Raw genomic sequence first — 13,209 nt, forward strand, 5'->3', positions numbered from 1 at the left:
CACATCAACATCCCGGTGTCAGTGGTGGGATGTGAACGGTGGCGATCGAAACCAGATGGTGCAAGATATTCATTATGACTGAGGCTGCACTGTAATAACTCTGCTACATCGCAGCACTGAGTAACAGCAAGACAGATGGAATAGGCTTATTCATAAATCTTCATAAAATATTCAAAAATCTGCAGTCCATCTTGGTGCTGAATCCATCAACCAAACTAGAAAAAAGCTCAAATTGCTCTTTTAATACATTGGCTGCTAGAAGCAATAACAGGCAATGCAAATGTGAAATGTTTAAACAATATTCTGTAATTATTTTTATTTCACAAATTAAAGCTGGCATCAACAAATAGACAAAAATTAGTGTACATCAGAGCCGAGAATGCTTTGTCATGTTTTTTTATTCATCCAGCGAAGTTAGTTTCAACCGTAGAAGACTGCTAAAACTCCAAAGTAGTTCTGGAAAAAATATGCAAAGAGTTTTTAATTCATTGTGTGGGTGTTTGATCTACCAAATACTTCTTCCACTCAGCAGCTCTCTAATCAGCAGCCTTCTCCCTCTTTAGGCTTGTTACACTCAAAGTGTTGAACAGTATTGTGCTGCTGGGGAAGTCGTGTGTTTACGTCAAGAGGGCCAACATGGAGGACAAACTGTTTGAGAAGCCCCCCGCCGCTCCATCCTCCTCTGGGAAAGCCCCCAGCAAAGCTGACCAGGCCAGATGTCCCACACCTTCAGGTAAGCCACAGACTTTACTGATAATCATGTGTTAGGGACAAGGGTATGACTGTGTCTGGTTATGATCAAATATTAAACATAATTATTAGGATCAATAAAGTTAATATCAATACATTATCAATATTTATTAATACCTTTTAAAGGTGATGTGTTCATTTTGTGTTTGTAACTTGTTTCCGCTGCTCCAAGTGACCAAAAAAATAACTTATTGCAGGTTTAAAGCTAAAGTTGGTAATCTTCTTCAAAACATTGTTTGTTATATTTGTTGAATTTCTCATTACATCCCGACAGCAATCAATAAATCAAATGCTCTGACAAAAAAAATCAAAAAAATCAGTTATCTGTGGCTGTCGCAGGACTGTAATAAGCCCGTCCAATCCTTTCATTTGTCCCAATATTCGGCCTACCTACCTACCTGGCTGCCTCCCTTCCTGTACTCTGCCCATGCACTCATTACATGTCACCGAAGTCTTCCACAAGCTGCTGGCTTGCCAGCTGTGAGTGCTTACAATAGCCATGTTCTTTGTTTACATTAATTATAATATGTCTATTTTAAAAATTATAATTTTGGGAGAGTAGCTTTGGAGGGAGGCCTGAAGAGACAGACTGTCAGTGTTGTTGACTTGGCAAATGTATCACTATTTAGGGACTTTTGGAACTAGTGCTGCTAGCTACTTTCATTGGAAAAGAGTTGGCCCTAGCCTTAAATTAACATGTAAATGTGTATTATGTCAACATATTTAGAGTTGGAGCTTTATTGAAAAAGAGGAACATAAGTTGACCCAGTTAAAGTAGGGAGTGTTCCCTATCACTTTACATAATTATTCAAACATCTCAGCTTGATAACTTTGTCCCTCTCACTAATTATACCGTGTGGAACTATTAGGGTTCCTACAATCGAGGGAAACCAGAATAAATCCTTAAATATTTAAGATGCTGTCTATAAATACATTTGTATTTGTCGTGAGATTCTGTTAATACCTTCTTCTTTGTTCTAGTCAGTAGTTTAATGATGAACTTGGCATGTTGCTTTTTTATAAGATAATAAACTAAATGCATGTCTAGCTGTTAACACAAGACCTCAAGCCATCTATTTTGAATAAATAAATGTTGGCCAAAAATAAATGTTGGCACATTAGACATTTAGATTTTATTGTGCACTCATATCTTCAGCATGAAAAATTCAGCGAGCTTTTAGGAGCCCTCAGCTGAGGTCATTATGCAGTGTGAACACGACACTTTGATTTTGGATCTAAATACAGAAAATGCAGCACAGACATGTTAAAAAAGTATTTCGGTTTTTGCAGCTGCTGTGAAAGAAGTGACAGAGAATACATCAAATATATTTATTTTGAATTATATTACACAAAAGCTTTTGAACACACAGAACATCAGCTTGAAATATTTTACAGATTTGTGAAGTTGCATCCTATTTTGGAGATATGAAAGGTGTCGAGACTTGAGAGAGCATCCTGGTGGTTCTCAGGAATAGATATCTAGTAAATGAGACGTCCTGGGATTTAATCCTTATTATTAATAATGTGGATGCTGCTCTTTGCCTCCCACTCAGTTTCTGATCTTTCTTGTCTCTCTGCACATTGACTTACTGCATCTAATGAAACAGTAATGTCTTACAATGAGCTTTAAAAATGAATACACAGAGAAAACAAAGCATTGTTACTACTATTTGAATGTTTCTAAATCCTGTTTGTCCGTTGCATGCAGCACACATTTCACCAAACTCGTCTCGCGTTGGAGAAGAATCATTTTTCTATTAACATTTTTTGGCATTTAGCTGACATTTTAATTTACATTTTAGGCATTTAGCTGACACTTGTATCCAGATAGACTTGTCAGCAGGTAGGAGCTCAGTGTCCAGCTTCAGGCGGCTGATGGAAACAAATTTATGACCTTTTAGTCGTGGATAAGTCTACCTGACAGGCTATAACTAGTTTGATTCAAAAGCATTTAGAGGTTGAGACACATTTTATGTGGTGTCCAGAGACTAATCAAAGCAACTCCCTTGAGTCTTAAAAATGGTTAACCTTCCTTAAACTCATTATTTGCATTTTGATTGAAGTACAGTATAATGTCATGAAGTCTTGTGTGTATGGCTGCAACTAACGATTATCTTTATGATCGATCTGCCACATATTTTGTCTATAACATGTCAGAAAATAGTTAAAATGCATATTTAATTTTTTTGTCCAAAAAAACATTAACAACCCAAAGATATTCAATTTTTTTTGCTTAAAACTGTATGCCTCACTGTGTGGAAGTGACTGGGATTATTGAGGCTTGACTTAAACATTGCTTTCCTAACTTTGTAAAACAAAATGTGACAATAAATCCATAGATAACTTTATAGATTACTTATAAATTGTACACCAGCAATTTGGTAAAAAATCTTCAAAATGAACAGGAATTACAACTCAAGTGGAAACCTTGTTCATGCAGCAACAAATTGGTCAAAATCTAAACAGAAATTAAAATGTGTTTATATAGTATATAGACATTGAATTGAATAGATCGGCTCCATTGTCACCAATACCCGAACCAGCTATATGAGTCAGTATTGGTATCGGTGCATCCCTAGTTAATCTTGAGATAAGTCCCTTCTTTGTAAGGATAGTTGTAGGTGTATAGCAAGTGTTGTGTAAATCACACTCTTCGTTGTGAAAGATTTAGCCCTTCTGTAAAAGAAGATCCAGATTAATCAATTATTCACAGAAAGTTAATCATCTATTATTTTGATAATCAATTAATTGTTAGTCATTTTCAAGCAAAAATGCAAAAAATACATTGTTCCAAGTTCTCAGTTGTGAGGATTTTCAGCTTTTCTCTGTCTTGTGTGATAGAAAACTGAATATATTTGTATTCTGGACTGTTGGTCAAGTCCTTTGAGGATTTCACCCCTGGCTTTAAAAAATTGTCTAGGGCAATATCTTGACAAACTGTTAAACAGGCTCTGTACCTCAGACAGACACACACACATTTGATCAGACACACAGATTTGGAGGTGTCAGTATTTCCCTGTCATCCGCAGCCAAATCCCCACAGATCTTTTCTCCCGTGTGCCACAGACCCGCCTGCTGCTCTGAGCCAGGAGCTTTAAAATGACAAAGATCCTGACGGTGCATCGTGTCATATCAAACATCAAAGCTCATACCAGCGCTTGTGTTTCAAACAAATCTGGTTTTTCAGAAAGCAGCTGCTACAAGGCTTAAGGCGGCTCGCTCAAACATATAGTGTATATAGAGTATGGGAAATGAATGTGAGTCTCCTTCTGCTTCCCACACATTTACTTGCTGGGATTTGAACCAGCTACCTCACAGCACACGCTCACTTTTCTAACATTAAGCTACTTTATTCCGTGCCTCTAGCTTTACCTGCTGCTCCAGTGGATTCACTGCACAATTATGTTCATCTGCATGTCTTTGTCTTTACAATGATCTGGATTCACATAACATTAGATATGCCATCTGTCTATACTGCATGTTTTTGTCCAGAGGGCAGAAATGGGTAATGAGCGGTTTCACATCAGCCATTTCAAGCCCCATATGGTAGTTAACTTTTATTAAAGCTCACATATCTTCCAGACAAGAAGTAGAGAACTCTTATTTTCTGCAGTATGTGACTTGAATAACATTTCTGCTAAATCTTTTGTAATTTGCACCCTTAAGGACTCTACAACAGTTTATTTACACATGTAAATGATCAAACCCAGACAGAAAGGAGTGTAATTAAAAGACAAAATGTGTTTTTTTTGTTTTATGTGGTAGCCTTTATGTCCAAAACTAATTTCCCCAGGGACAAATAAAGAAGTAAGAAAACTTCTGCTGACAAACCTGCATTAAATGATTTCTTTTGGTCACAGTGGGGTAGCAAAACAAGCTAAACACACAACATTGGCATATAATAACCATATAAAATTGACATGGTGAACAGTTGCCTATTTACACTTCCAGTAGTTTATATTGGCATTTATTTTGCGTCTTATTTCTAGCAATTTACGTCCTTTTAGCTCTGTTTAGATCTCCACTAACTCCTGGGAGAAATACCTGGCTCTTTAGCTGCTACATGCACCACTCTAGCCGCTAAAATGTCTTGTCTGCCTGTTGTTTGATGCTTGACAGATATTGTATAGTAGTTTATCAGAGCTGAGACTGAACCAAAACAGTAAAGTTGCAGAACTAAAAACAATGAGCTGAAAGATGCTCGAAACAGCAGAAAAAAACTGAACAATTGGGTAATAATTCTCTGTGGATTTATTACTACAAATACTGCTTTCATATTACGCATACTGTTGTAGCATTGTTGATATGTGAGCAGCTTTAAATATGATATAATGCAGAGATCAGACTACATTTTATAAGCATTTTTATATGGCCCTACACTACAAAACTAACAGTTGCTTAATTTATCCAGTGTAGTATGTCAAAGCCGAAGACAAACGAGGCAGGTTGTGGGATGCTTCCAGACATCCCAACAAAATATCTTGTGTTCCAGATTTTTTATTGCTTTCTTTTGGCTAGTTTGATGACTTCTATGAAATATTTTGTTGAAATGGTGAAGCAAAAGAGGAATATTGTTGTTGTTGTTGTCGCATGGAACAGTGAAGTTGTTTCTTACTAATTACCTGCACAAGCTGTGAAAGACGGGAAGTTATAATTGGCCGGGATTCAACATGGAGTCTGCAATGTCTCTCGACCAAGTCAAATTAAAAAGACAAAAATATTGTGTTTTCTGATCCTGGCATTCACAAATTAATGAAAGTCAAACTGAGGCAAAGAAAGAAATAATGAGGAAATTGAGAGATGTGTGCACTAATTTATTTATTGACTATCAACAGGCGCATGACTTGCTATAAATTCCTCTCTGATTCACCACTGAATTATTCAGGGAGAAGTGAAGGTAATAAAACACCAAGCCTGTTTTCTAATATTCAATTGGCCTACAATGTCTTTTTTCATGGCCTTGATCATATTTGAAATTATTTTTAATGCCTTACTCAAACACTCTCTATATGCTCAGTGGGTTGCATATTTCTAACTGTAAAGTGTCGGTTCAGCTCTGTCTACAGTTGGAATTGGAAGTTTGTTGTAGGCAGATAGCCTGCGGCTGGGCTGGTTGTCTCTGTGGCCTTGTTAATATCCAATGCTGCTTTGCTCAATTCTCTCTAATATGATGAATTATTCTGTTTGGTTGATTTTTTTTTTTTTATAATTCACTCTCTGGGCTCAAAGTTAAGAAGGCTTTGCAGTGTTTTCTCTTAACATAATGCAGTGGAGTTCTGATAAGAACCAACTGTGCTTCTTCATCTTCCATGTCGTCTTTCTTTTCTGGCTACGTTTCATTATTCTTGCTCTGTGCTGCTATGAAACTGGGCAGTCAGGTGGGTGTACGTCAGCAGGTTGAATCACTTCCTGTCACTCAAGCCAGAACACTTTCGCTTCCTCTGTCACAGGCTGAGGATTGCTGCTCGTAGACGGCTCATCACACTGGGCCTCTCCCATACTGCATCTTCTTCCTCTTCTCTCTCAAAATTAACTCAAAGAAATATCTCCTTTCACCCCCTTCTTCTTTTGTTTTCCTAAAGCTTAATTTATCATTTCTGCATCTATGTAGCTCATGACCACATCAATTTTTGGAATAAATCCCTCCTTTTAATACTGGTATATGCAAGAATCCTTAAGTGTGTAAAATTTAGGGGGATCTTTTGGCATACTATACTATGACTTTTTCATTACTTTTTTCATCAAACTATACTTTGACTTTTTTCAAAAGCTATACTATGAAATTTGTATCACTTTTTTCGACAAACTCTACTATGACTTTATTGACCTTTTTTCAACATATTATAATTTGACTTTTCCGACATACTATATTATGACATTTTTATGACTTTTTTCGACACACTATACTAAGACTTTTTTTTCATACTATACTATGACTTTTTTATGACTTTTTTGACAAATTATACCATGACTTTTTATAGCATAAATCACCAAAAAGTCATATCAGATGTTATTAAAAACTCAAAAAAAAGTCAGATGTTACAAGTTCTTTAATATTATATCCACAACAATTACAGAGAAGCTTTTGTTAGCACAATAAGAAACAATACTCAAGTAATAAAAGGAAACTAAGACACAAAATGGTGCAAAATTCAAATCTAATATATATATATATATATATCCAATATATACAGTATATATACTAAAGTGTTACCGGTTTGTAAAACGGCAAGTAAAAATATAATATAAAGGTAAAATGACAATTTAAAGTGACAGTGTCAAAGTGATAAGCTTAAGGGCTCAGGGGTTCATAAGTCTTATGGCCTGTGGGATGAAGCTGTCCCTGAGCCTGGTGGTGCAAATCCGGATGTGCTGTACTGTCTTCTGGACGAAAGTAGGCAGAACAGTTTGAGGCTGGGGTGATTGGGGTCCTTGATAAATCTGTTGGCCTTCCTTTTACCTCGGTGGGTGTGAAGTTCATCCATGGATGGCAGCTTCACCCTGGTGATGTGTTGAGCAGTTTTCAGCCTCCTCGGCGATGCCTTAAGGTTGAGGGCGGTGGAACTGCCTGCCATACTAGGTGGTTATGCAGCAGGTCAGGATACTCTCAATAGTGCACAAGTAAAAGTTGCAGAGAGTCCATGTTCAACCTCATCAGCATGCAGAGGAAGAAGAGCTGTTGTACGTCTTAGTCTTATTGATCGTGTCTGTGTGGCGAGTCCAGCTCAGGTCCTTGCTGATGTGAACCCAAAGGAACTTGAAGCTGCTGACTCGCTCCATCGTAGTCCCGTGGATGTAGATAGGGACGTTTCTTTTTCCCTGTAATAGTAGAGCGTGTCATGAAAAAATCATAATATAGTATGACGAAAAATATAATAAAAGAAGTCATAGTATAGTATGTCGAAAAACGCATAAAAAGTCACAGTATAGTATGTCATAATCCTGTGTTGACACAGACGAGGACTGAGCCAGTGCTGAGCAACCTAAAATTCACTCATCCATCACTATATTGAATTGTTGTCCACTATTCTTTACAGGTGAATCCAAGATGGAGCAGAACCCTGCCGCACCCTGCCCACCACCGTCTTCCTCCTCCTCCTCCTCCTCCTCCTCCTCCTCTTCCTCCTCTGTGACCACCCAGCCGACTCCCAGGACTGACTTGTTTCCTCCCCCTTCCACTGATCCCTCTCCTGCTGCTCCAGCTAGCCGTCCTCCAACTCCACTACCTGAACAACCAACCCCTTCACTCTCCAAAGAAGAGGAGGGTGAGGCACAAGGAGCCTCTGAACTGAAGCACAGGACTCCCAAAAAAGACTTGCTGGAGATCGACCGTTTCACAATCTGTGGTAACCGCATCGACTGACCAGTGGGCAGCCGTTGATGTAGCGATGAACCACTCAGGAAAGACTGAGAGCAACGGGCCGGCTCTCCTGGCCAACAGCAGCAGAAAGCTGAGTATTTATTAAATTCAGTGGCAATACAGGAAGTTATTGTGAACAGAAGACGATCCTGCTGTTGTTGAAGCCTGAAGTCGAGGAAGTTTGACTACTTCGGCAGAGAAAAGTGAGACTGTGGCAGCTCAGTCGTCAGGATGAACTGTCATGTTAGTGTGTATGTGTGTGTGGATGGTTCAGTATTTGAATGTGCAGCTGTGAGAATGTGTGTGTGTGAAACAGCGTATGTGTGAGCACACAAGCACTTCCTGTCTGAGCAGCACTGGGACCCGAAAGAAAGAAACTTCTCAGTTCGCTCAGCAGCCTGAAACCAAACTTCCAAACTCTCACATTTAAAAGGAAACACCTGAATCATTCCTCATTGCTTCAAGTGTTTCCTTTTTCACCTAATTAAAATAAATATTAAGGTTCATTTTGTAAGAAAAACTAGCCTCTTTTTTTTTTTTTTTACAGCAGAGCTTTTATAATCAGACTGTGAGCTTACTTAAACAATTCAACTAAGACATTTAGATCTGGAATTAAGAGGTTCCTTCAATAATGGACTTGAAGCCAGTGGTTCCCAACCTGAGGGTCATGACCTGCACAAGGTGTAATAAGATAAATTTGGTTGGTCACGAGGTGAAGCAGAGAAAACATTCAACTCTTCACACCTCTGGTGACGAGGGGGTCACAAATAAAAAGGCGAAGTCCCTCCCGTTCTGGTGGACCCCATGGGACCATGGTGGTTCACTGGAAGAGGCGGGACTTCAGCTCTCTATGGTTTGTTTTAAATGGTCACAACCAAATCAAAAAGGGTGGGAAACACAGCTCTAAGCAGTCACACACTGACTATTCAGTCTGAAGTCGGTACCTCCGTGGGACTACAGTAAGTGAAGCATTGCTTTACTTTCCGACATCATTTGATGTTGATGTACGAACGCAACTTTTAATTAGAGCCTTAAGTAGAGCCTTTCGTTTACACAGCCGACAGATAAAGTCATTCGCAGCACACACGGCACCTAAAGGACCTTTCATTAAAGGAACCAGTCAGCGCGCGACGTCAACAGAAGCTGCCGGTCAAATGCTGCTCAAAGTGCCGACACTAAATCTGCTGCTTCTACCAGCCGCTTCCAACAGCCAGACGTGTTTCAGAGGTCCATTTAAAAACTATGAACAAAGAAAAACTTTATTTAATAAAACACTGAAGATAATGTTAATTCTCCTCTTGCTTAGGGAACATTTTTCAAATCGCTTTATACAGAATATATTAGACTACAAATCATCTAATCTTTAGAAAAGAGTCTTCACTTTGTCCCCCAAGGATTAACGTCACATTAATTAGCCGGAGTCATTTCAAGTCATTTCTTTCATTCTAAAGAAGGTTTGCACTGATGGACCGTATTGTCTTAAATACGACGGGTCACGTTTCTCATTCGACTCTCAAGTAATGATCTAATGTTTACATCGTAGAAAATAGAAGCAATATTTACACAACAAAATGCCTTTTTTTTGCATGTGCGTTTTTACATTTTGTTGACTGGCCTTGTAAAATCATTTGCTATGATTAAAAAATGTACTTTTATTGCAATGACAAAATCTATAAATGACATATATCATCCAGCTTTCATTTGTCACCCATGTATGTAATTGAGTGGAAAATATAATATATAATATTATTATTTTATCAGTTTTACAATTAAATGCCGAGCCATAATGTTCAAGCAGCCAAATATTGAATTTGTGTAAGAACTCAATGACTTTTGTTATCTGATCCAAAGTGGTTAATAATGGTACGTTGTGAAGCACATTATACTTTGTGCCGTCTTTACAAGGTTAAACTTTGCATACAGGTATTTTACAGCAGCCGCTCTGTGCAGCGAGCTGAGTAGTTTTAGCAGAATTATATAGACAAATACATTACTTGTACAAGATATAATTATTGGGGTTCAAATCAAACTAAATGCTGGTAAATTTTAACATAATCTACGAAAGAAATCACTTCTCTTTGAGTTAAAGTTTCTTCACTCTTAATTTTGTTTGCGTGTCTGCCTTGTTAATCACACATATAACACAGTAATATATTTTAAAGGTTTTTTTTAAACAAGCTGTGATGATGTAAAGTGGAGCCTCATAATTTACTTTAAGTAGAAAGAAGATGTATATAGAATGTAAACACATCTACAGTTTGATTCTGTTTTAAAAGGTTGTTTATATTGTTCATTGTAATAAGGAAGATTGTTCTATTTTTGGAGCTGCCGATTGTGATATGATAATATTTTATGCGCATGAAATCTGATTCTCCTCAGTCCTTCATGTGGTTTTGGGAAATGTCTCGTCTCCACTGGCCTGAGCTCAGTCTTGTTGTGGTCTGTCCGGCTCACTGGTCCAAGTCCGGACAGGAGATCAACCTGAACCTGACTGGACCACAACTGGACCACAACTGGGCTCAACCAAGCTAATGGAGACGAGGCAAACGTGTTCGATGGTCCAGTACACTGCCTGCTTTGTTGCTTCATTTTGGTTCCTTATTTAATTCCTACCTCGATATTGTATGAAAATGACCCCTTTTGGATTAATAAAAGTTTGTTTCTTAAATGTGTGGTTTTAATGTAACGATAACAATCATTAGAAGATATTTGTCTGTCCTATGTGTTGCCGTCTCTTCTCTTTGTTTAGGATTTATTTTGAGTCTCAGACTTCGTGATGTTTGAGTCAGCTTCCTGATTTGGAGTCACGATGAGACAAACTTCCTACAGATGTGAAACTAAAGTTTAATTTAACCACAGTGTCAGTACGTTTAATTCACTTCCCCATCTGCAGTTTCAGGAATTAGTCAGGGTCATTTGTCTGGATCCTCAACATACATGTTTCTTATTCTCAGGTCTGGACAGCTGTAAAGAATTTGGAAACTACTAGGGCTGTCAATCGATTAAAATATTTAATCGCGATTAATCGCATGATTGTCCAGTTAATCGCAATTATTTTTTTAATTTTAAAATGTAACTTAAATGGACATTTGTCAAGTATTTAATACTCTAATTAAATGTATATATATATTTATTATTGGAAATAAATTAACAACACAAAACAATGAAAAATATTGATCCAGAAACCCTCACAGGTACTGCATTTAGCATAAAAAATATGCTCAAATCATAACATGTAAACTGCAGCCCAACAGACAACAGCTGTCAGTGTGTCAGTGTGCTGACTTGACTATGACTTGCCCCCAAACTGCATGTGATTATCATAAAGTGGGCATGTCTGTAAAGGGGAGACTCGTGGGTACCCATAGAACCCATTTTCATTCACGTATTTTGAGGTCAGAGGTCAAGGGACCCCTTTTGAAAATGGCCATGACAGTTTTTTCTCGCCAAAATTTTGCTTAAGTTTTCGAGCGTTATTTAGCCTCCTTCACGCTTCTTTAAAACGGAGCCTGCTACCACCTCCGAAAGATAGATTGCGTTTAAGAAATTAGTGGTGTTAAAACAAATTTGCGTTAACTTTGGCAGCTCTAAAAACTACTACATAGAAAACTACACTTGTACATTTAGTCCAGGTGAAAACAGATGTGCCTGTGTTCAGTAGTTTAATCCCCATAGCCTAGTCTGCCCGCACAGTCCATCATTTTGTAGTGCACAAAAACAATGTGATTTTTGTGATATGGTTAAGTGGACATTGAGGTTGGGATTGTTTTGTTAAACTAAATTATAAATATAAAAATATTTCTTGCTTTTGGAAGCATATCAAATACAGGAGTAAAGCTCTTGACACTGATAACAGTAGAGCAAAGAGGAGCTTTTATTTATCACTGCCAGTAAGTCCAGGTTTAAACCATCTATGAGCTCACCTGTCCTGAGACTGAGCACCACACTATCTGCTGAGGAGTTAAGGTCAGGTGAAGTAAATCTGCAGCAGACATTCTTAAAGGTCTAATCTCCTTATAACTGCTGAAGACTGAGACGAGCTTCAGCTCTGTCACAGCTAACGGGAAGTTGTCTCGAGACGTGACGACAGTAGTAGTAGTAGTACTTGTACAGAGTCCAGTACGTCAGACAGACTTTGAGGATGATATGATGGTAAATTCTGACACAGGGCTTAAAGAGAGAGCTCACTTCAAAAAGATAAATTGACGGGACTAAAAAGGTGACATGAAATAAACGACAAGGAGGAGGACAGTGCAATATCAGCAGCGTACACAGGACTAATTAGGAAACCAGGAAAATAAATGAATTCCTGTAAGTACGGATTAATTTTTAAAGCAATATGAAGAGGGAGAACTGGCATTTCTGGATTTTACATTTGTATTTTTACTAGGGGCTGTCAGAGTTAAAGCGATAATAAAGCATTAACGCAAATTCATTTTGACGGCACTAATTTCTTTAACGCATTAACGCAACTTTCCATTTTTAATTAATCTCTTACAAATCCGTCGGGCGCGGACACTATATGATCTTTCTGAGGTTGTAGCGGGTTCAGTTTTAAAGCTAGCATGAAGATCATACCAGCTTGTTTTGCGCGAAGGAGGCTAAATAACGCTCCAAACTTACGCTAAATTATGACGGGGAAAAACTGTCGTGGCCATTTTCAAAGGGGTCCCTTGACCTCTGACCTCAAGATATGTGAATGGAAATGGGTTTTTATGGGTACCCACGAGTCATATTTTTTATGTTAAATGCAGTACCTGTGAGGGTTTCTGGACAATATTTGTCATTGTTTTGTGTTGTTAATTAATTTCCAGTAATAAGTATATACATACATTTGCAGAAAGCAGCATATTTGTCCACTCCCATGTTGATAACTTGACAAATCTCCCTTTAAGGTACATTATGAACAGATAAAAAATGTGCTATTAATTGCAACATATGTTTCATATACAGATTTCTTTTTGGTTCAACCGACAGAAGAAGTCCTGATAACACTTTATAACACAGGGTTACACAATTTACAGAGTAATTGTGTTGTATGAATTATGTACCAATATGATATTGTACTTGCCGGTTCCTATGGCAACTAAACTGTAGGT

General features: G+C 37.9%; 1 protein-coding gene across 2 annotated transcripts in view; it reads left to right on the forward strand.

Annotated features, from left to right (window-relative positions):
- tapt1a (transmembrane anterior posterior transformation 1a) overlaps positions 1 to 10,778 on the forward strand; it is a 29,132-nt gene extending 18,354 nt beyond the window's left edge. For both annotated transcript variants that reach the window (XM_037780473.1, XM_037780474.1), the window contains 2 exons: positions 564 to 733; positions 7,788 to 10,778. In XM_037780473.1, coding sequence (XP_037636401.1) covers positions 564 to 733; positions 7,788 to 8,113 — 496 coding nt within the window. In that variant the 3' untranslated portion in view covers positions 8,114 to 10,778. The remainder of the gene's footprint in view (positions 1 to 563; positions 734 to 7,787) is intronic.
- Positions 10,779 to 13,209: the final 2,431 nt, after the last annotated feature.

This window comes from Sebastes umbrosus, chromosome 9, assembly GCF_015220745.1.
Source record: "Sebastes umbrosus isolate fSebUmb1 chromosome 9, fSebUmb1.pri, whole genome shotgun sequence".
NCBI lineage: Eukaryota > Metazoa > Chordata > Actinopteri > Perciformes > Sebastidae > Sebastes > Sebastes umbrosus.